This window comes from Drosophila montana, unplaced genomic scaffold, assembly GCF_035044405.1.
Source record: "Drosophila montana isolate Dmon_TW-CO22-7 unplaced genomic scaffold, ASM3504440v1 contig_3733_1, whole genome shotgun sequence".
NCBI lineage: Eukaryota > Metazoa > Arthropoda > Insecta > Diptera > Drosophilidae > Drosophila > Drosophila montana.
In genome coordinates, this window is record NW_026998620.1 from 5,311,821 (window position 1) to 5,337,285 (window position 25,465).

The window sequence follows — 25,465 nt, forward strand, 5'->3', positions numbered from 1 at the left end:
TAACAAATCGTGGCTGCAGCTTTGGGCAATTTCAGCCCTGCAGCTGCAACTGGCAAGCGAACCAAAAATTGAGGACTATGATAAATCGAAAACACATAAATTATGTGAAATTATGCCATGATGCTGGTTGCTCAATGTGTCAGTTGAGTGGAAACATTTTTGACATTTATTAACATTTTTCTACCGTACCGAAGACAGGCCACAATTAAATTTGCTCGAGTGTAAGGTCTCACTCTCATTTTGTATATGATTTTTTGATAAACATTTATTAAAACAACGCGTAGGTAGTCGAAAGATACATAAATCATTTTTTTTTTTTTCGTAATGGGAAATTTAAGGCACATTTTCGCAAGAGACAGCCTAGACAAAGGCAGCTTTACAAAGCATAAGCTTATGCTGTTCTTAATGCTGATGCTGATGCTGACCAGATACTGCCATAACTCACTGTCAGTTTAGGCAGCAGCTTTGCCTGCGGCATTGCAACCGCAACTGTAGTTGAAACAATCGAATAAGATGTTTCCTTGACCAAAATGAATTCAAAACACAAACAAATATTTTGTATTTAAAATTACGCATTTAAATGAATATTTTCTTACGAGTACATCTACACAAATCTGAAAGATAAACAAAAAATTGCAAAGGTTGATTCCATGTTGTGTTTTATTTTGTGGCTAAATGGAAATCTGATGTAGAATATGCTGAGATTGAAAGTGATTAAATGGTTTAAATACACGTGATACGTGATTGTGTGCATAGATACTTTTGTTGCTTGTATATTTGTTTTTCGAATTTGTTTTATTTTAGTTTCAGTGCCATTGTTCTTGCAATAGTCTGCGGCTAATTTTGATTTACTTTTATATTATTTTATTTTATTCCTTTGACATGCAGACACAATTATTCAAAGTTGAAATTTTATATATTCTTTGCAATTCCAAATGCGGCTTGCGATAAGACTTGTTTACTCAACAGTTGTTTTACATATAAATTAATTTTCTTCATATTCGTTTACAACTTCTTAAAAGGATTCCAGCGAATACCAAACAGTTGGTCTCGAATGGCTTCTAGCGAAGTGCATTTGCAGTTTGCAGTATTGTTGCCGACCAAATGTTTGTCTGAGTCTTTTTTTTGTCGCCCAAGGTCTAAAATTAAATCAGACAGCGTCAATTTATGTTTTCTTGGTTTTGTAGTATGGTTAAATATAACTATTTCACATCGATTACTAGTGAGAGCGCCCTTAAAAGAATACGAATTTATCTTTTGTGCTTTACTTTAATTAGGCTTTGATTTTCTGCAACGTTGCAATAGCAAATATTTTACTATATTTTTTATTCTAACTATTTGTAGCCTAACTAACTTTATTGTAGCCCATTTAAGGAATATTAAATCTTTTAAATCGATCTTTCATAAACATTCGCATTTATAAGAGCATTCATGTCTAAGTGAGTTAATTAAAGAGTTTTTCTTAATTTTAAAATAACAAAAGCTCACTGCAAATGTGTTTTAAGTAGCGCAAACCCTTAAAGGTGAAAGCAACAAGCCAGCTGTTGCTCTCGAAGAATTTAATAATAATATAACAAGAATATTAAAATCTTCAATTTACCAATTTCTTTTATTTTATTTACACCCACACACACAACATGTGAAAACGTTTTTGTGAGCATATTAAAATGGGAAATAACAGAAATGTTTTAATTAAATTTTAATATTAATTTACAATTTAATAGTTAATTGCAATTGGTGGTTGTCCGACAAAAAAATCAACATTTTTTGACTCTTTCCGCAGCGATTGTCGAGCTTAATATGTTGAAATTTGCTAATACGGCGTGTGACTATGTCAGTGAGGCGACTGTTCAATTATTCGGATTGATTTTTTGCGCATTGAAATGAATATATTAATTCACACTTGTATTTTATTTATTTCGTTTTAAAGCAGGCTTGCCAGTTCCGAATTAAGTGCTGTGAAATTTAATTCAGAGCATTTTTATTGCGCAGCAATGTATGCAATAAAAATTGTTTATGCATTGCACATCGGGCGGCAGCAGCAATAAAAACAATATTGTATTTAAGCAGGCGCTATAATTAATTGAAAATTGTTTATCCTTTGCGCTGCTTGTTGCTCTTTACCTTAACTCTCATTATATAAAAAAGGGTTTGTTTGGAGGAATTTCGGGAAATAAGCGGAAAAGGATTGTATGAAACACAAACACATTTTCAAAGATCTTTGATCTAATTTATCTTTGGTGGAAATGGCAGCAAAATAGCTGATGTTTTGCGCTCAAATTCAAATCCAAGGATATCTATGAATATTTATTTCATTTGTGTTACACAATTTACTCAAAATCTGGCATCAAACTTATTCTTAAAGCCGTGCCTACGAACTATGGAAAATTGGTGGTTGTGTGAAATGTTTTTTAACCATTCGATCGGCTTTAAACGCATTTTCCAAAAGCGGAAATACAGATGTTTAAAATTTGAAGCAACAACTTGAACTTGATACAGCCGGATAACACTAGCTTATTTCAAATATAAGTTTATACCTGTAATTTATTATTAAACGAGTATGTGAAAATTGCAAAATACAAATGGAAAATTAATATCAAAGATTTGTAACAAAAAAATGAGATTTTTGCAGGGTAGCTCTTCGCCAGACATTTCCAACACTTAATTGTTTGAACATGTTTTGTTCGCATGGGCTCATACCATTTTCCTTTGGCCGTGCGAGTGTGTGTTTGTGTTTGTGCGGTCTGTGGCTATTATGGAAATAATTTATTGTGTGAACCAAATGTAAATTTTTAATTGATTTTTAAGTAAAAAAAAAAAAAACATCAACAGCAACACCTGTTTCTGAAACTGTGTCACACTATGACGCACGCGATTTTTACCGGGCTTTTTTGCAGTGGCGCAAATTTTATGAGCGGCGGTTACAGCAGCTACTGCTGCAGTAGCATCAGCATTTACTGTTACTGTTGCTGCAGCAAAACTGTTGACAGACACGCACAAATTGGATTTGCTAACGAGTTGGCCCACTCGACGCAGGCAGGGTGGTGAAGGGGGGGGGGGGGTGAGGAAGGGTCACACGTGGACGGCTGACAGTTGGCCGGTGTTTGTCACTTTTGCCACTTTTGTTATCGGGAGCTTTTTGCTGTTGTTGTTGTTGCTTTTGTCGTAGTAGTTGTTTCTGCTGTTAGCCAACGAAAAAACGCGTTCGCGCCTGTTATTTATGGCTTCGATTATCCTCACACAATGGGCAACGGAGCAACCTATTCCCCATACACCTAGTGCCCTGTGCCTGCCCAGGCCCCATTTCTGCTAGGGAAAGTGTTTGCAAAAAGCAAATGCTGCCAACGAGTCAGCCTGGCAATAAAACAAAACCCACACGCTCGCAGTGCTAAGGGGACAAAAGGGTGCAGAGCAAATGATGGGACAGCGGAGGAGATGAGCGGTTGGCAGGCAGAAATCACAGAAGCAGCACAAGGACATGCCGCTAGGCAGGCAACCAAAGAGGCTTTACGTATTTTCAATAGTTTCCATTGTGTATTCATGCCCACACGCACACAACCAGCAAGCACTAAACAATCAAAGGCACACACACACACACACGCACACACATGCAGACAGGGGCAATCTGTGTGCTGATTTCAACGTTTGAATTATGATTTTCATGTGGCGAACTTTTAGTTTGATTTTCGCTTCGTTTCGTCGCTTTTGTCGTTGTCGTTGTCGTTGTCGTTGCCTTTCGCTGATATTCCCCTTGTTGTTGTTGTTGTTCTTCTTCTTCTTCTTGTTGTAAATGTTGTTGTCGAGTTGAGCGACAAAATTTATATGCGCTACTAATGCGGGCACTTAAACTATACAAACAAAATGGCCCTTGTTCCTATGGAATATGTATACGTATGTATGTGTGTGTGTGTGTCTGTGTTTTGCTAGTAAAAGTCGCTGGAGACTTTTGGCCCTGGCCATGTGAAAATGACTGAAATCGTATCGAAAATCAAAGGTCACTTTTGGGATCAATTCAAAAGGAATTGCCGCATTCAAATCGCTGCGAGGCACTTGTGAAAACACACACACACTCACACAGACTCACAAAAACAGGCAAACACACAAAGCAGAAGCAGCGACAGCGACAGCGACATCGATTTGGGTAGCTGTAGCCGCGTATACATAATACATATATACATATATCGAGAAGGAATGTGGAGGATGTGGAAGCTGCCATAGATATTCAAACTAAATTGCGTCATCTATAACGAGTGTGTGTGTGTGTGTGTGTGTGAGAGTGTGTCTGTGATTGGGTGTGTTTGTGCATGTGTCTTTGCTGACTGTCGATGGGAAATGAATTTTAATGATTGCCCAAAAAACTTTGGCTATGGTTTGTTACCCAGCTCCATGGGGGTCTGTCGTGAATGTGTCGGGCCAGCAGACAGCAGGCGGCAAGCGGCGGGCGCTTGTTTTGCGCTGTGACCAAAAAACTTTATACATTAAATTGTTTACTTTTTGGCAGAGAGAGTCGCCTAAGTGGCCGATAACGATAACTAAGCGCAGGCCGCGCTAACCCACTCGTTACATAAGCGCATGAATTGAAAATTCAAATTCCAGAACCGACACGGCTCACCCGCCCATCTGTTTGACTCGGGCCAGGCAGGCGCTAGGAAAACCCAAATGCATTTCCATGAACCGACGCGTGGCAACGCCTCAGCCATTGCTCGGCCCCACTGCTCCCCCCGCTCTCTAGCACGTGCAGCTGTTGGCAATATGTCAAGAATCTGCAGAGCGCTGCGCTGCTGTTTTTCCCAAATGTCAGACACGTTTGTGCAATTTATTTTTAGTGCAGCTAATTAAAAATCAACTTTCGCTTTCGCTTTCGACTCGCATCGCATCGCCAAATGCGAATTTCGAAATGTGAAAACGCGAAATGGGAAAATGCAAATGCATTTCTGTCATTTTCTTATTTATGAATATTGAATAGTTTTTTTTTTTCTATTTTTTACCCCCTTGTTGTTGACAATACCGAGAAGCATATGGACTGTACCCTGAGTAAGCAGCTGCAGCTAATTAGCTCGACCAGCGCGTACGCTAGAGTCTCTTTCCAGTAATTGATTTCCTTGGAGGGCTTCCATCTTTGACCCGCTTGTTCGTCTATTTACATTTAATTTGATTTCTCAACGCTTGCCGCTTTGTTTACGTTTCTAATTAATTTGAAAACAAGTTGCAAGTTTTTGCTGTCTGGGCGCCAGGTGGAGATGCCCCTCTCCACAACGAGCTCCAAATGAATTCCCAGCTGTCAAAAGTGGCTTAACAAGAGTTTATGTTGTGCTGTGCAAAAAAAAAACAAGAAAAATAATCATACGCCATGTGTACAGCTATATTTGTGGCTTTAAAAAGGGGCGCATAATTAATTATTTTTTGTGTTTGTGTTGTGTCAGTTGGGCTTTTTGCTGGGGACCTTATCCTTACGCTCTGATAAGAGAATAAATAATGAAATTCAAACAAAGTCAGTCGGCAACTGACACCAAACACAAAGACCAAAGACAGCTCCGTGACTGGGGCTAGGTCATGTGTTTTAATGAAGTAAGCGCGGACACGCCCACCTACCAGCTCGCCCGCTCGCCAGCTCGCCTTCTTGGCTTTGTTTTGTCTCCGTTTACATTGGATGCGGTTACGGTGCGGCTGGCTAAACAGGTGACAAGCGAGAAACTTAAAGCTAACATTTGCCCACACATCCACATCCACATCAGATGTGAGTTTCTTGAGGGCAAATGCCAGAAGAGGAGAACAACGCTTACGCTTAAAGATAAATTATGCATTTAATGGAAAACAAAATATGTGAGAGCATGAAAAAAAGACGCAAGAGTTAAATAATTGCGGGCTGAAACACAAAAATTCCAACCACGAAAAGGGTTCGAAATGCTGAACTCTTTGGGTCACATTTGGTCCAATTGTTGTTGCTGTCTGGGCACTGAAGAATATTAATTGAAGGATTAGAAGGCGTTCAAAGGGTATGCTCCTTGGGGTTCGTGCTGCCAAACTAACTTCAATTTAAATTCAAATTTGGGGTTTCCAATCGCACGCTGGGATGAGAAGTTCGTTGGGTCATGGCTGCCACGTGCAAATATTTCTGTAAATTAAAAACGTTTAATTTAATTGCAGCTGATGTTAATTTAAATTGCAAAAATTTCATCGCTGACAAATGCCACCTCATTAATATCAAACAAAGTTCAACTAAGCCGCTGCGAAAACTTAAAGCTTCCACCCCCCTCAAATACATAATTTGGCAGCGCTCTGATTGACACCCGCAGGGATAACGGCGTGTCAGGGTGACGGTGCGAGACGGGATGACTAAATATCAGCGACAGCTGCGCCACCTGTGCTGCCGCATGTTGTCAAATTTAAGGTAGATTTTGGGCAACCGCAGCGCCAGGATACACAGCAGCCAGGACAAGCAGCCGCTGTATCTGTATATGTGTATCTGTGTCTGTGTCTGTGTCTCTGCACTCGCTTTATTTATATGAAGCTGTCAGACCAGCACACTGGGCGCAAGTTAAAGGGGATGTGTTGGGGTCGGCTACAGTAGCTCACTGGATTCGGGGTGGCCTGTGAATGACAGCAAAGGCCGCAGTTTTTGGCAGTAGCCCCTGCCTCAGCATCTCTCTTCACAGCCAAAGAGTGTTAGTGTTGGGCATTAAAAGATTCACATATGCAAACAGGCTCACAGTTTATTTTCAGCAGCTGACGTTAGCTAGTCACAAAATCTCTACATTTGGTTAAGGCTTAAACATAAGTAAATTGTTTTCAATAAAGGTTTTTAAGGGCACAATAAAACACTTTGTGGTGATGCAGATGATTTTTAAAGCTGCCAAAATTTGACATTTAATTAATTAAGCCACATTTACGGAATATGTTGCATTTATTGAGAATTTATTGCATTCAATCTAATTTCAAATACTCAGTTATCCTAAGCACAATTATCGCCTCAAGTATGGTAAATTGCAAAATTACAAGATTGCTGTAAAATTAAATAAAATACCACATTTGCTTATAATTCTTCAACTTGGCAATCCAAAATCCAATATACGTGAAGTACTTCATTATGCCCACAAACTAAAATCATTTTATCCACGCTGAGCGAACATTTTTACCCAGGTCTTAGCTATATTACACAACACTCAGTGAGAGTATAGTAAATAAATGTTGGGCATAGAGTTTCCAGATATAATATTCTCTATGATTGACAAACTGATAAACGACCAACCAAGCTGTAATTGCTGATGAATAATAATAAATATAAACCTAGTTAATAATGTGCCCGTTTTTAACCCATTTCATAACTAAAGGGTATGAAATGGCAAAAGAACGAGTGCAGGATAAATAAAGTGATTTATGCATGAATAGTGTGTGAATGCTTACGAGTGCGTCTGTGTGTTCAAACTGGACGCGTGCCCAAAGTAAAAAAAAATCAAAAGTGCACAAGTCGGCAGTTACCGACTAGGAGATACTCTGAACCCAGCGCCAAGTTGTCGTTACAAACATCCTAGCTACCTTGTCGGCTGCGTCGGCTCTTGAGTAAGAATATATATACTTTACAATCTCGGAGATGCTTGTAACATACATTTCCACAAAACCATTATACCCTTTTTACCTAGTTTCAATTGGTAAAGGGTATAAAAAGGGTCTTCTTGGGGAAAGAGTGCTAGTATGGCGACATGAATAAGATACAAATGAAAAAAATTTTTTTAAAAATTCATAGAAAACCGAGTCAGACTTAAAACAATTGTGATTCAGGCCAAAAGGTCAGCTGGCAATAAACTGCAGTTCGTTGGGGTTAGGTACAAAGGACCAAAACCAATTTACGGGCAATATGTCATATTTTTTCAATTATCCCAATGGCGCGAGTTTTGCCGATTAATGTTCGCAAATAAATGATTTTTGGATAACTGAACGTATTAGGGCAATTAATAATATTGCATTGTCTGATTGATTTGGATTTCCGTGCGTGAGGCGATTTCCCTTTGTTTATCCAATAAGTATTTTTGCCTGCTGTTGCTGTTGTTGTTCCTATTGCTTCTGTTAGATCTGGCGTTGCGCATTTATTAATGTTTTTCATAAGATGCTGTCGGTTGCTGTAATAAACGCATAAAGGATATTAATGAGCTGCTGTGTGTGTTTAACCCCCAACTGAACTTTCGCACGATTTGCTTTTATTTCAGCTGAAAAGGCAACTAATTGCTTACTCACACACTACACACACACACACACACACACACACACACATACGCACACAGGCAACTCATTGCTCATGCTGGCTGGCAAAGCGCTCACATATTTCACAAATTGCGCATACGACATGTTAAACGGCACACACATACACACAGTCAAACACACGCGTTAAGTAAACACACGCTTAAAGACGAGCCAAGTTGGTGGGCGAAGAGCACATTATCAGGCCATAGTTGTTATTGGTGTTGTTGTTGTTGTTGCCCCTGCTGCCTGATGCATGCCTTTTGTCATAATTCAACTTTTATTTGCACACTCACACATACACACGCACGCACACAATGAAAGTGAAATGTGCTTTGAGTGGCGCTAAAAGTATGCCGCGCGGTGTAATGGCACGCATTGTCGCCAGGGGCTGCTGGCATTGCTGCTGCTGCGACAGTGACAGTAGCGGTGCTTATCCTTGTCAGGCGCATGCTTATGATATCACACATCAACTCACACACACTCACACACACAAAGAGACAGACACACTACATAGCGTAGCAGCAATTGCAGTCGCTGCTGTTGCTGTAGGGTTCTGGCACGGTCTTAAGGCCCAGTCAGTGCAAGGACTGTGATTGCCCGTCATGACTCAGTGCCAGCTGCCCCGTCTCGTCTTGTCTTGGCTTGTGTGATAAGAAGCAATGCTATGTCTATCTATATAATGTATGTGTGAGCACATGTGTCTGTGTGCGTGTCAACGCGTTGACTTGAGCTAGAATTTATATTTCTTATTATATTATTATTTTTATTTCATTTTAAAATTTATGTCAGCTGCCATCAGCTGCTGTGCGGGCGAAAAAAGTAAAACGAGTTATGCGCCTAGCGACTTTATGAAGCATGCGAATTGCACACGAGGCATGACAATGGCCATGACATTCGCATACCCGTTCGCATTCCAATGCCTCAGACTCATTCGATGGCTGGGCGCCTGGGTTGATGCGGCGTTAAATCTTGGGAAAATTGTGTCACATTATGATGAACATTTATGGGAAAGTTGAGCATTCGCTCATAAATTTACGCGCCTTGATGTCAACCACAGCTAGTCTCGTGTGCGCGGGTGGGTACACCTGCCAGGACTTGAATTAAACATGATGGAGTGGCTGCGGTAATTTGACATGGCTCAGGGCTCAAGGCCCAAGACTCGGTCATGTTTCAGACGGCTGAGAGCTGTAGGCCAGTGTGGTTTCAGACCAAGGCACACCTGTGCAAAAAGCCAATCAATAGTCGAAAACAAGCAAATATATAATTGCCTTTGGGTCGAACCCAAAAAACAAAATACAAAAATAGGTGAGATGCCTAATTTGTAGTCAGCTTTTGATGCAGACAACGCTGATCCTGTTACTTACTGTCAATAGTCGAAACGTAGCCAAGCTATTTATAAATGAAAATAATCTGAATCTCGAGCAAAATGACAACACTGGTCAGTTAACGCGCCCGTTGGCCAGACTGGTGTGTGTTCAGTGCTGTCAATTGATGTCAAAAGTTGTGCAACAGACACACACAATGGCCACAGCCTAAGAAAATAAACAGGAAGAGGAAGCAATCACACCTCGTATTCATGTGCCGGCAAACTTTTTTAATTAGCAAATCCACCCAATTCAATTTCAATGACTCGGCCAGGGCAAAGGCGATGCCTAATGCAAGGACTCCGCGCAGCCAGCTAATGTTTCCGAGTTAATTAATCAGTAATAAAATATGCTAACTAACTGCTAAGAGGAGCAGCAGCAGCTGCGCCAGAAACTACTCATGCTATATGTACGTATTTTTTCTGTTTCCATCGTTGGACCATATGCTGCCGACATCAAATTTACTAATGAGCAAAGTTTTTGCTTTCAAGCTGTCGACTGCTTGTGCTTGCTCGTTTATTTACAGGTAACAAGAATCGAAAAGGTAACAACTTTTTATGGAGGCATAAGTAAATATGCAATTAAATGCAAACGGCAAATGGCTCTCGACAGGCAGTCGGCAGCAACCGTACCTCTGTTCTTCTCGCATTGCGTTCGGTTGTCATTTTAATCAAAAGACCTCTTCAAAGTTCATAAAAATGTATGAACTTTTATTCCCTTATTTATGGGTTAGTCTGCTGCTCATTAAGCAGCCCAGCCAAAAAATGGACGCCAGCCCTGACAAACAAACTAACTAACGCAGAACCGCACTCAGCACACAAAAAATGCGGAAAATGTTGCATAATTACGCATTTCGGGGCGTAAGGTGAGCCGCAGCAGCAGCAGCAGCAAGAGCAGCATCAAAATCATTCGCGTGCCTGTCGCCGCTCTTGTCGCGCCCATCCTCACTTCATTAATGCAGCCAGCCACATTGGGCCAAAGCCAAACAAACCATGACACATGCGTGGCTGCAACGCTTGGCTAACAACGCGCGTTGCCACCGATAAGGCCTGGGGTTGGGCCCGGGGGTGCGGCTGGGGGTGCTGGCTGGTACTATTTCTGTGGCCAGGGGGTTGGTTTATCAATTTTGATGCGTTGTTTAATGACCGACGCTCGTGCTTAGCACGCAGTTAAAAGGCAGCAACAGCAGCAACATTTGGCCGGACAATAGAGCAGCCGGGATTAAGGTGTATTGGTTGCAGGCCTCGCTGGCACAGCTGTGGCAACAGCAGCAACACTCATAAATCGACGTCGGCGGCCTTAATTACAAGACTCACATTGAAATGCGCCATTAATCACACTTCATCGATGCGCTGGGCACATAAAATATCAAATTTGGTCTACAGCTCCGGGCCCAGTTCCAGGCCAGTAAAGTCTGCCGCTTACCCTTTGGCGGCGGCCAAGTTTACGAGTTCAATTTGCTTGATGTGTGTGCTGCGCAAGTCAGTAAAAATATTTTATTAGCACTTTTCATATTTTGCTAAAGCAACAACAACAACAAGATAGACTAGTAAGCTTTAGTTTGTCGACGATTAAATACCCTTGCAGACATTGAGCTGCAATCTGTTTCATCTAGAAGGCAGACAAATGGCTAAGCCATTTTAAGTAAGATTAAGTACAAATACAGTGTAAGCTGCTAATCGCAGTGTTTTTGTGCGATTATAGCTGATGGCCGCTTATGGGAGAGTTACAAATTTTCTTATTTTATATGCAACAATTAAATTTTTCAAATATTGTAATTTCGTGCTCCGACAATTTCTCTCGTTATAATTTAAAGTTTTCTTTAATAGAAGAAATCGTAATATTTTTTTTTTGTCTCTGTATAGCTCTGCATAGATTTGGCATTGAATAAATTATGAAAAGCCTGCGCGGTCGAAAAGTGTCCGGCTATGGGAGCCGTTCGGTCATGGGAGCTGTTTGTAATTGAAGCTTTATGTATACTTTATATGGAGTGAGATGTCTTTTTCCCAGCTTTTTCCCTTTGTGAGTGTATAACCAAGGCCAGCAATTGCCTTGATCAAAGCTGTTGTCTGGCTTTGGTTATTGGGTTGCCGATGGGTGAAAGCAAAACCCTAGAAGTTACTCTGGAGCTCATGTTTCATGTTTTATTTTTGCTTTTCTATTTGCAGTGCGGCAGTCGAGGGACTTCTGAAATCTGCTATGCCAAAAAGGCAATAAAAGTGCAAATAAACATGTAAAAGGACATTAAGATTCCCGTGGCAGCAGAGCACAAAAACAACAGCCACCAAAAGAAACCAACGGCTGAGCCACATATAAATGCCAGTTGAAATGTGAGTGTTTTTTTTTTATGGCCCAACTTGAAGTGAAAGCGAACTAAAGGCGCGTTGGCGCTTCATTAAAGTCAAAAGCGGAAACGGCAACGGAAACGGAAATAGCCAACAGCAGCTCTTACGAAACGTTGCACACACACAAGCGCACAGAGAATAACGGCGTCTGTCTATTAACGTCGCAGCAACCACATGTATTGCGGCCATTTTTATTGGTATCCCTGGTTTTGGTTTCGTTGCTTTGACTCATTGTCCAAATTGAAGTTTGCCACATAAATGACGAGACGTTTCTGTGTTCGAGCACAACGCAATGATTACAATGCAGTTTTTAATAACAGCACACGAAACGCTAACAACAAGTGCAACTGCAACAGCAACAGCAGCAGCAGCAACCACAAAAATGCAACTCAAAACATCAACAACAGCAACACTCACCGATTGGCAACAGCACGAACAACAGCAGCAACAACACAATACACATCGAAAATCACGAACGCGAACGCTGCTGGACTCTGGGAGAATGGTTTCAATTGTCGTTTCGGTGATGTTGTTCCTGTTGCTGCTATGTATGCAGCCGGCGGGCACACTAGCGGAAGAGGAGTCACAGGATTTTCAAAAGAACAGTAAGTACACGTTACACAATTTACTAGTTGACAAACTGATTTCCCAGAATATACCCTCGGCAAATGATGTACACCTTCATATATGAACTCACATATTTATTTATAATTACGTTTAAGTACGTTTGTATGTGTATACGTGCACATCCAGAATGCTTGGTTAGTTTCAAGAAGTTTTGTTAATTAATGGAAAAATAGTTTGTGTACATATGTCAAGAAAGAAGTGTGCTTTAAACAATGCGGAATCTTGCTTCGGCATTTGTTCTTGTTTTATTTAAATAATAGTGGATATTTCCCGGCCTTCCCCGGCCTTGCCCGGCCTAACTTTCTGCTACATAGATACTATAACTTTTAGTTAATATGCAACAGCATTTGATGAAATTTGATGAAGCCGATATTTAAAGATTTATGACATTATAGATTATAAATATTTCCGTACACGAGGTTTCTTGGTAAATTTGATGGATTGGAGACAATACTGCTCAAAAAATAAATTTGATATCGAAATCTGAATGAAGAAGCGTACATTGGCAAAACCTCTAGTTTTTAAAGGAAGCTTGAAGGCAAAACTAAACCACTTTCGAAGTTTCATAAAGATTGAGATTGAGTTTCAACCCAAAACAATTCCCACCTAGTCCGTGCACATGGCTCATATAAGATAAGTACAGTCAAAATTTCAGCTTCCTAGCCCTTTGGGCTATACGTTGATAACCAATCATTCAGCTATTTGCACCTAAAGGGGTATGTAGCCTATCCAGAGTGTATATAAATCTTCATATCTTATAGAACACCATTATTTAACCACATTCGTAACAAACATGTTCACGATTTTAGAATAATCTCTTGAATCCTATATGCAGGTTAACGGGTACAAATATATCATAGCACAATCAAAGGAATCATTGCAAGAACTTCAGATATTGAATTAGAATCCTTGCAATCGCTGGCATTTGAAATCATATTTACTCGTTTGCCATATGCCAAAAGAAAAGTAAAAAAAACTTTAAGGGTTTTATGTTGAGATATGCAAAGCTGTGCCCTGCAGCGAGTTACTTGCCTTCTATTTTATGTGTCTGACCAGCAAACGAAACATGGACTGGCCCTGCCTGCCTGCTCCCGACCCAGTTTCTGGATGCTGGATATCCGCACACGTTTGCACAAAACGATGGCTTGTGCAAGCATTTTGTGCAAACTTGCAAATCATTCACCGACTGCCAAAATGCTTATCAATGTGCGTTACATAAAACGTGCTGCAGATTTTTTTCCCCAAAATAAAAAAGAAAACATGTGAAGAAAGGGAAAACTTAAACGGAAACTTGCCAGCCAGCAGTTTTGGCCAAACAACTTTATAATTTGCGAGGTCGAGCATGTGTCTGAGTGTCTGCAAGTATGTGCGTGTGTGTGTGAGAGTGCATATATCCGTGTGTGTGTGAGTGTGTGTGTTTAAGTGTTGCTATGTTGTTACAGCTTGGTGCCTAGTGCTTTTTACGATGCCATCAACTGGTTGTTGTAATTTACGCTCCGATTATTGTAGAGTATCTAACCTTGAGGCAGCAGCAGCAGGAACAACAGCAACATCGGTCATATCTCATTTCCCGGGCGACCGGCTGGCTCCTGCCTTTTTTGGGATAGAAAGCCACTCGAAAAAAAAAGAAGAAAAACAAATCATAATTCGACATCGACATCAGCATATTTTCTTTTTGGATATAGTCCGGGCGTCTGTCTTTTGTAGCCGGGCTTTTTGGGCTGTGCCACAATTTATGACAGGATTTGGCCAAAACGAGACACATTTTCTGGCATTTTCTATTTCGCTTGGCATTGCCACGCCAATGCGCGGGATTTTGTAGTAAATTGAATTTCGATGCTTGGATAAAGACATTGCCACTGCCCCTACTCCTCCTCCTCCGACCAACAAACCGACTGTCTGCTTTGGCTTGCGTTTTACCCTGTGCGTTGAGCATTAAATTTAATTATGTGTGCTGCTGCTGTTGGTGCTGCTTCTTTTTAACTTATTAGCAGGCGGTACTCGAGAGCTTAAAATGCCGAACGTTTCGTTGGTTATTCCCATCTTTTGACTTTTGAGAATCTCAAGAGTTAGCCCCACTCGATAGTGCCGCATTTGGCACTGATGACTCTTTAAGTGGAACTCGAATGGGCTGCTCAACGTTGGCACATAAGCAACTAGCACTACTGCAAAATACACAAACACATACATATACAATATATAGAAATATGTACATATATATATATATATATATATATATCTGTGGAGCGGGCGGTCGGAGACACGCTGCGAATGTGTGGCTCCTGGGACATTGCCATGGCACTTGGCGACGGCTTCCGTTTGCCGCATGAATATTTTCATCATAATCGTCGCTATTTTTATGTTCACAAGTTTTTTGTTGCACGTTGTTGTTGCCACTCGACTATGCACATACACACACGCACACTCATAAATATTTATATATATCGGATTGAAGCTCTTGGCATTAGCAGTGGATTTATTTGCGCTCGTTTTGGACTGAGCGAACTATGCAAATCTCAAGCTGTGCTCCTCATGCGCCAGGCTTTGTTTTGATGGGCAATCAACACGCGCAACAGCATTTCATAACAACAACAAGCAACAACCCCTAGTTACTGTGGGCGTGGCAGCTCAGATCACAGGCGCCGCTCAGTTCAATTGTAACGTAAACATTTCTCGAGCGGCATTCAAAGTCATTGTGCGTCCTCATCAACGCTTCATTTGTGTTTTAAATTGATTTTTTGTTAATTTTTATGAACTTCAAAGGGAAAACAAGAAGGGGCTGCTCCCTCAGCCGCCCCCCCACCAGGCCTGCTTAACCATCAGCCAAATGCGACACATGTGCGCTGCCAGCCAACAGGGAACAGAAGCGTGGAAATATTTCCCAAACATATTTCCATACATTTTACATACACATGCATATGAATATGTACGTATGTATATACATATATGCTATATATTTATTTATAAGCACGCGCGCGCGTTCGCAGTGTCAAAACAACGTCACAAGCATAGAATATGGAGGAAGGGAGCTATACTTTTGGTTGGAGGGCGCCACAAGTCAAGTGCAGCATTGGATGTGGACGCAGCCGACGAACAGAAAAGAGACGAAAACAAAAAATCGTATGGCGTTGCGTTTGTAGCTGCCACGTTGCTCCAAGATGCAAAGTTCAATTTCACATGTGGAAAATAACAGCAAAAATATTGTGGGGAGGCCAACAAAAATACAACAGAGGAAGCACATGTCACACTGGAGTACGTGCAAGGATGGAGCTGCATGCAGCATGTGTATATGTGGAGCTCAGGGGCAGAGCAATACAAAGTGGGAACAACTGGCGATGCATCTTGACAGAGGATAGAGGACAGACGACAGACGACAGCGACAGGCGCATGCAGCAAAAGAGGAAAATAAATGGGCTAGAATAGCTGAGGAAAGCGCAGTGAAAAGAGCATAAAGTATGCAGGAGAAGGGCAAATATGCATGCATATATCACGGGTATATCATTACAGTCAAAGAATAAATCAGGGCATTGACAAAAGTTCAGGTATCATATAGTAACGTTCATGTAAATATACGATGCTAAATCGCAGCCTAAGCTGCTTTTTTTCGCCTGCGATCCTAACTTACATGTTATATACATATATATAAAACTGCCTGGCAGTTGTAACCAAGGGCAATGATAACTGACAACTTCTGACAAAAGCTAGGAAAGTAAATGGCAAAAGAGGATTATACGAAAATAAATAAGAGCATCAATTCCATTTAAAATACACAGAATGTGCGCTATGAATCTTTGAATGTTCTATCGCTTTATTTTCTTTTCTTGAAATTGTGCTCGCTCAGGCGCAGAGATTTCAGGCGAAACAAAGGCAGCCTCGCAGACTATTTTCATCGTGTTTCTCAAAACATGTGCTCTTCATTTGCCTCAATGCACTTTCCTCCATAAATACTGCAGCACTTTTGCATTTATGAACACCATTGGCCGGCCACTCGCTCATCCCCGATTGGCCGAGGCAAGAGAAGCTTTCGGGCAGCTCACTCTTGAACAACAAGTGATTGGGAATGAAGAACAATATCTACTTCCTGTTTAGCGCAAAATTTCAATTATGAACCAAACATGACCAAGCCCTCAAAGAGAGGCAACTGGCAAAGCCCCACGGCCGACAACGTCTATCTCTCCTAAAAAATGAAAACGGAAAATATTTTATATGTAAGTTTCTTTTTTTTTTCTTTTTTCTTCCCTTTAACGAAACGGCAAAAATCGCTTTGCTCCAGTTTCGTGGGCGTTGGGGCGTGCACTCGTGCAGCTGTTTCATTTCTGGACAGGCACCAGATACGTTATATATGTATATGTATCTGTATATATCTGTTAGTCAGGGCACCCGCTGACTACTCAAACGTGACTGTCCAAAGTTTTTCAATAAACTTTAACAAGAAAACATTAAAAAGCCACAAGGATGGAGAAGAGCATTTCCATTGCCATTTCCAAAGCGTTTTCTGCAACCCCTGGCAAGAAGTCAAAGCTTCAACTATATAAAAGCGGCAAATAGTTGTGTGAAAATGCTTAAGCCCCCATCCCCCAATCCCCGCCCCAAGACACAAGATGCATCCCTTCCCACCCCACCCAGCTCCCAGCTCCCAGCCCGTTTCGCTCTTTGTTATTTTGCCGACTTCTGTTCGCTCTGGCGCTGAAATATAAATTTCACATAAAAAGCAAATCTATAGCACATCTTCAGCTTCTCCTGCAGCTGCTTCCTCTTCTGCTGTAGATGGCTTCAGCGGCTGCCGCGCCTTAGTGGCTGCTTATGCCACCCGCGAGGCAGACCACCACCACCCAGTTAGTGTGCATTACGCAGCAGCGAAATGAAATAAATATCATTTTATGACTTTTTAACTTGCTTCTGCCGCGCTGCCGCGTTGCCGCGTTTGCCCCCCTCCGCTGCAGCAGCTGCTGCTGCTGGCCTTAACAAGTGCAATAAATGCAACGCCAAAGCGCATCAGCGGCTGGCAAGCTGGGAGTGAAGACAAGGCTACTGCCACTTACAGTTGCCCGCTTTTATAGTCTACAACTTCCCTTTTGTGTTGATATTTTTAGCTGTTCGAAACATTTGCATTTTTCACTTGATTGAGCGCCCCTCGCTCTGAGTAATGCTTCCGTTAATCAGCGCGCTGGCACCCCGTCCTGCACCCCATCCCCATCTCACGGCCAGCTCAGTCGCTCCCTGCCACTTGTTTAGCATTCAGCGAAAAACCCATTGCCAAAAGGTGTGAATCAACAAATGGCGAGACGACCCGTGCTATATTTGTGTGTCTGTGTGTAAGCGTATATATCCAACCAATACCCGACATCGCTTGTTGTTGTCAACAGCGTTTGGCCTTTGCCTTTTCTGCTTTACGCTTCGCTTCACGGGGGTGATTTTCCAAAATTAACCCTTTCTGGCATGGGGTACTCATAAAAAATTCAATTTTATGACCATTTTTATTTGGCCACTTTTCGTCTGTCTGCACATGCCAACATCGCATTAAAAACGACAACGCCACTGGACAAAATTCTGAATCAGTCCAAATCACTTAGCGGGAGGAGCAAATGTCACGACTAATCCTGTAGTAACAGCTCTTTACAGGATATCATAGTTCCATCTAAAGGCACGCCAACTTACTGTACAGCATTTATCCCCACAACAACATAAATATATGGGTGCGAGGGCTTTTGACTTGTATTTATCCAATATTCAACTTGATATGTAATATTTTGAGCTTTTAATGTTATATAGTGGTGCCTTAGAAAAGGATGAAGCCAATCGGTACAATCTTAAAACATTGCTTTTCTACCTTGGAGTGGTGAATTTTGCTAAAGACACTTCTTATCAATTTCCATAAATATTCCTCGATTTGAGTTTGATCATTTCCACCAAGGTGAGGTGGATTTTGCGAAAAATGTGAAACACTTATCAAATTAATCTTTCTTCAAATTCACTTTGACTTTGAAAATGTCTGAGGATGGTAAATAAAAACATTGACAGACCCGTCGTCCAGTTATTGTTGCAGAAAAGCATGTGTCCGATTTTTCCAATTAACATATATTTACAATCTTCTTACAAAATATGTTTAGCTGTATTCTCTAATGACAGCTGTGACTTCTTACTTCGAATACGTTGCAGCTCTATTGAGAAACTTATGTGTCTTATGCGCATATCACTTGAATGGGCGAGTGCTAGCCAAGAGCCCAAATTATAAGAACATATTAGTGCTCCAGCCTTTTTCAATCAGGTTCAAAAAAGAATGTTTAATCAAATTTTGTCAAACAATAAATTTTTATATTGTTCACCTCTTCTTGTCAAGAATAGCAATGTTTTACAGGGTATACTTACCTCGGGTTTTTGTGTTCAGACTCTTAACGTAAAATGACTAAAGCATTATATACTTACATGTGTCTGTGCATGTATAAGTTTGTATATCCTAGCTGAAGTTGTGATTCACATTCCGTCAACGGCAGCTGGACACGCCCAGCGATATATCCTTCAGCAGTGCAGCAGCAGCAGCAGCCGCAGCCGCAACCATGCTTCAGTGCACCCAGTCGCCGAGGCTTTTGTTGTTGTTATTGACTTGGTATGGGCTTTGTAATTTTTATCGCCGCCCGGCATGCGCTTGGTGGCTCTGGGCTTGGGACTGGGTTTTATGTGACCTTTTGTGCGAGGTGGCGATTCGAGCCGCCTGTTTACGTTTATGCTTGGGCAACACGCCTTTATGATTTCTGTTTGATTGCCGCCGCCAATGCCGCCAACAAGCAAGCGCCATTAGTCACCCACTGTGGAGTGAGGGTAAGGGGGGTTCAGAATGGGGTAGGGTAATAGAGGCGTGATACGGTTTTGGCGTTCAAGTGGAAAATTGAATTTATCACTTGAACATGCCAAGCGAACGGAATTCGCCCCTTGGCTTTGGCTTTGGCTTTTTTCACTGCTAATTCGCAACAAAATTCCATGAAATTTGTCGGCAAATCTATTTGAGACACGTAATCAACTCGTTTGTGCATATTTTACAGCCACCATCCTCTGGCAGCTCCCTGCCCTCATTTGTTTGCTTTTCATTTGTTTTCAAACATTTTCCGGCTGGTGGCGCCAGCTGCTTATTGTTTTTGTTGCTTTTGAGCCGCCTTTTGTGCTGCTTTTCATTTTGACCAGCAGCTCGTGTGACCCTTTGACTTGTACATTTTTCTCTAAGCGTTAATTGAAAATTAGCCAAACGAGGGCGTGGCCCGGCAAAGCGGAAATGGGCGTCGCATGCTGGCTGGCCGTAATTTGCGCAATTTGCATATTTATTAAATTTTAATTTAGCAGGCAGCCATTGTGTTGTTGTTGTTTTTTTTTCAAGTTCTGAGTCAGGGCGATTAGGCACTGGATTTGCATAATATGTTTGCCATAAATTGTCGCAAATTGAAAATGCAGCACAAAAACAGCAACGACAACATGAACAACACCAGCTAGAGCAAGTGCAGTAATAAAATGCCATAAATAGCATCAGTCAGAGTAAATAAATTAGAGCGAATTGCAATTGCTGCATTTTAAGTTGCATTTCAGTTGCAGTTTCGATTTATTTATGTTCAGCGGCCCATAAATTGGAATGGTTTGTCAGCTGTGGGTTTAATTAAAAAATTATCTAAATTATTGCCAGTCGCAAAAATACTTATTTCATTTCATGTTGCGTCAAAATGCTCGGCTATCGTATAAATCTTTGGCACAACCGAGCTCTTTTCAGCGGCCACATAAGCTGAGCTCGCCACCGACGGGATCGCACTTGTAAATCTAAACACACACGCCCAAAAGTATGCAATACTATGCATAAAGTATGTTCGTACTACAGCTCTATTTGCTGTTGTTGTGTGCGTGTGTGTGTGTGTGCTGTTGTTGTTGCCACCATCGTAAATTTACATATTTTGCATATAAATAAACTCGTAAAAGCGGATTTTGTCGCTCAGACGTGGTAGCGGCAGCGGCAGCGGCAGCGTTGAAATGTCACACAGAAAATGGCAAAAGAAGCTCCAAATAAATATAAAATAAAATAGCTACAAAATGGCCAAAAGAGCATATAGTTTGCCAGGCAAGTGTTGGGACGGGGCAGGGTCTGAGGTGTGTCGAGCGCCCGGCAGGCAAATTGAATGCGCTGCCCTGAGTTATGGCAGTCTGGCCAATGTTGGAGCAGATGGGCAACCGATACCAAGTCTCCAGCTCTCGAGCTGCGCCTCGCTGGGATTTCAGGTCTAGGCTTGGCAATAAACAAGCGTATACTTGATATATTGTCAATGGAATTTGTGCCGCCTTTTGCGCCACTTGAGCTAGCTGCAGATTTGGAGTGAGACAGCAAGTGGGAAAGAGAGAGAGAGAGAGACAGAGAAAGATTTGGATACATAAAGCAACAACAAGCAGTCTCTCAATTATTCTCTTCTACTATTGATTACTTTGCTTTCACAAATGCTGTCATGGTGTTAAATATGGGCAAAGGCCGCTGCATTAAATCATCTAAATGTTCAAGCTCATTAGCAATCAATGCACAACAACAACAAAAACAGCAACAACAAGACTGCCAACACTTCACACTTCATTTGTGCTCTGCCACTCAACTAACATTAAGGGTACGAGGAGAGCAGCTCGATTAACGAGCAAATTAGCATAAAATTACTTATTTCAAAACGCACACATCCCCCCTCACATACGCACGAAGTAAATAAATCAATTAAAGGCAAAAAAAAAAAAAACAAGGGTATAAGAAAAAGCCATCTACTGAACGCTTCTAGTTAGCATTGGGGTCGTGAGGGTTGGCGTCTGTTTGGGGCCGGGGACTGGCGACAGCTGACGCATATTGGTAAACAAAAACAAAGAGAGAAGCAATTAAAAGCTTTAGCAGCATGTGCACAACACATTGCAAGCCAATAATAATGGGCCCGAAAATGGGCCAATGTGCACAAACTTGAAGTTCCCATCGTTTAAAGTTCTTTGGACGCGCTTGATGGCAAACGCAGCTGCAACATGCAGCTGCAGCTGCAACTGCAACAGAAGCTGCTGCTTCGCCTCGTCACATTATTTTAATTATTTGTTTACGCAACGCAAACAAACTTGCTGGCGGCACTTCTCTTGTCTTGTCTTGTCTTGTATTTGTTTTTGTTATTGTTATTATTATTGTTATTGTTATGCATATGCGTATGCTGGGGTGGGCTGATATGGACTACATAAAAAGTAACGACCCAAAGTTCTTGGAAAAGTCCGAAAAGCAAAAACATTAAAAAAAAGAAACAATGCCAAGGCGGCAGTCGCGGCGCCTAATTAGCCGCTCTCAACGTCATGCGAATTTGTCAAATTAAGCAGCTGGCGCTGCCCCTCCAAATGAGTCAGCTGCTCAGCTCAGCTCCTCTGCCGATGATACTCCGCTGGAAATGCCAGTGTCAAAATAAAACGGGCTCAGAAATGTGCAGGCAATTACCAGACAACATTCCAGCTGGCATTCGAGAAATGCAGGCTGTGCTCGGACAGCGACAAACATTGAAATTTGGTGGCGCCAACAGCCAAATGAAATTAAATATCACGAGCCCGAGAGCTGCGGATCCCTGAAAATGAAGAGCTGCTGGACATGGCCTTGCTGGGTACTACTGAAGCGACGCTGATTAAAAAATTGTTTGACAAGAAATCAGCGCGACGTTTGTCTGGCCTCAGAGCCTGCCAGTTCAGTTGGGCAGCAGGACAGCTGGGAGGTGGACACTCGGAGCGGAGCTCGGTGAGCTCCAACTGGCGGAAAAAGTGAAGTGTCGCTGTTAATTCGGCGTAAATTTAATTGTCAGCTGCAATTAAATTGATTTTCGCCCCGGTGGCAGTCATTGCTGCTGTCTCTGCTGCTGCGGCTGATGCTGTTTCTGGCGCCACATCCACTTTAATTTTCTTTTCATTTTTGGTGTGCGGCGAAAGATTTTTCCTTTTTATACGCTTGTACAATGTATTATAATTTTAAGGCATTGGAGAAATCTCCGACCGGCGGTTGATCAATATCATCAGCCAAGTCAGCTGCTTGTCTCCATGCAAGCTCTCAGTTTTAAAGATATCGTCCTGAGATGTTACATTGCAGTATGTTGCAGTGCGTAGACGTATCAAAACTTGCTATAATAGCTGCCATAATTTACTGCATTTATTAGTTTCACTGTTCTTCTTAGAAACATGGACCATGTATATATGTATATATATATATACTATGTAATATATCTGTTCGAAGAATTGAGCTATAAATTAGTTTTTTATGGAAAGGTTGTTTTTTTTTAACTCTACATATCTGAAAATCCCTAAGTCGCCAAGGGTATTTTATCTTCTGCGGGCCGTAGATAGTCATTATTTCTTGCTCATTTTTATAAATGTGGTGCAACAAGTCGAAACAAATATAAAAATGTAAAACTATGGCGATATATATTGAAAGGGATCATCTTCTAAGCTGGGTCTGTATATTCAATCAAAGATACATAATAAAGGCTTAGAGTTTGATTGGTTGCTTTCATCTGCTTACAAGATTTGAGCCAAAACAAGATTTACACTTATTTATTTCTTCATGCTATAAGAAAAACTTGAGCATAGTTATGCTATATTGCGTTGTGATATTTAACAAAATATTATTGTTACATTCTAATATTTTATCATCCCAGCATTTAGCGTTTTCAATCACTAAAAAGAAGCTTCTTCATCTGCATCTGGCCGAATAGCCAGATGAAGAACTATTGCAATGACAATATTCTTATATGGTATTCATCGATAGCAAAAAATAGCAATGTTTTTACTGTTCTTTAATACGTATAAAAACCAAAATAAATCTAAATTAAATTGTATTAAAAGCACATAAATATATTCTCAGTTCGCTTGTGTCACGGGGAAATTCTCTGATCGAAAGCAACCAAGTATATTTAGATATAGATGTATACTTATGTTTTGTATATATACTATATTGATGCCACAGGGCAGGGCTGGCTGTTTTTGTTTCTAAAACGAAAAACTGGCACAAATTCAAAAATGATTTTTACGCAATTTTACGACAACAACTTGAAGATGAACTATAAATAAATGCCCCTTAGTGTTAGGCGGGCGTCATTATAAACTATTTGTAGCTCGTATCCGTGAGTTACTTGCGATGCCCCCAGTCGCTGCTGCCAGGGACATGAGTCACAAGCGACAGAGTCGCTGTCAAGCGGCCGCTTGTTTATCTATGATAAGGGCCCAGTGGCCAGTTTAATTGAAAATAATAAACACGCGTGTAAATAATGCGCAATGTCTTGACCAGTTCCACAGTGCTGCCGACCTAACTGCAGCCAAACACAATGAAGCTGCGGGCAGAGCATTGTCCTAGTTTCAGGCGTTGTATGCTGCACAGCAGCGCGTCCTGCCACGCCCGCCCTGCCGCCTGTCACTTGGCGTCCAAAATTGTCGCTGCAACTACACAGCCCGGGCCATGTTGCACAGCATGTGTTGCATGTTGCAGTAGCTGTCGCAGTTGCTGCTGCTGTTTCCATTGTTGTTGTTGTTCTTGTTGTTCTTGTTGTTGCTGTGGTTGCCTGCTACGTTTGCAAAAATGTTTTGCTGCATGCCGTTGCCATATTTTACTTTTAAATGCCGTTGCCATTGCCTCTGCTGCCCTTGCTAGCTGCTTTTTTAATTTATTTGCTCATTTTCACTATTTTCCAGTTGCAGTTGTCTTCGCAGCCGCTCCACCCCTACAACATCTCTACACCTAGAAATTTGCGGTGCGTTATTTTCATTGCGGTTTATTTTCATACCCTTTGTAGAGCAAGTGATTCTACCAACTTTCGCACTGGGTCTGACAAATATTGCAGACTTCGTAAAACATTATTTTCCACTTCTTTGGGATCTAATAATTCTACTTGGCTGACACTGAGAGATAACTGCGATATGATGATTTCTATTTAGTAGCTAAGAATTGAAAATTTTGATTTGAAACAGCTACCACTTAGGCCACAAACGTTTATTTCAGAAATCGTATGTATAGTAAGAGAAAGTAAAGCAGTATGTAATAAGTGCAAGGTTAGTTGTACAAATAATCGGTTATTAAGATAAGTCTATGAGATAGTCTATAGGATAGTCTCTCTCTCTGGATATCGGCGGATACCAATTAAGATATCTAAATACAGCCAACAATAGTAAGAGTGCTCTGTTAAGTAGTAACGATTGAATACATTTTTTGATTTTCCTATTATCATTTAACAGTTTTCAAATAAATATGAATTTGTATATTGTATAGCCTTAGCCCTTCGTTAGCTTTTAATGCATTTATGCAACATACCATTTAACCTAAATTATTTATAAATTATATATTCGCATGTACATATAAAATTATAAAATTGAATGGTGTATTGTATGGATTTGAAAATTTGCGCACAAATCATTTATGCAAACTGTTGCGTTATATTTTAACAAGCAAAATAATTGTTTAAAAGCTACTGAATACAACCTTCTATTATCCTCTTACGCTAATCTGATCTGAACGAGCTGAACAGTGTAAAAACTAAATTAAAACCAAATCGGAGCTTATGAGAAGTGCAGAGTAAGACATATATTAGAACTTCAATCCAGGGGTTTCAAATGAGTTTAAAGCTGGATAATGTGTTTACTGAATTTACACTACTTATTTGCGTGTCGAAACTTCTCATCTTCGTAATGTACAAGTGTCTTACTCATTTTGACGGATAATCTGATTAGAGATTACGCTAGTGTGTTAGTTTGAAAATGATGTAAAGGTTGTTCATTATATTTTATGTATGCGATGCATGCACGTTTCAATGCACTGTGTTTATAAAATACTAAAGAGTGTTTTCATATCGCTCTAAAATGGACTTCAACTCATATGTTTGCGTT

At 41.0% G+C, this 25,465-nt stretch overlaps 1 protein-coding gene across 6 annotated transcripts in view; it reads left to right on the forward strand.

Moving 5' to 3' along the window:
• side (sidestep) overlaps nt 1-25,465 on the forward strand; it is a 70,333-nt gene that overhangs the window by 10,171 nt on the left and 34,697 nt on the right. For all 6 annotated transcript variants that reach the window (XM_064694168.1, XM_064694169.1, XM_064694174.1 and 3 more), the window contains one exon: nt 11,771-12,552. In XM_064694168.1, the coding sequence (XP_064550238.1) occupies nt 12,240-12,552 (313 nt within the window). In that variant the 5' untranslated portion in view covers nt 11,771-12,239. The remainder of the gene's footprint in view (nt 1-11,770; nt 12,553-25,465) is intronic.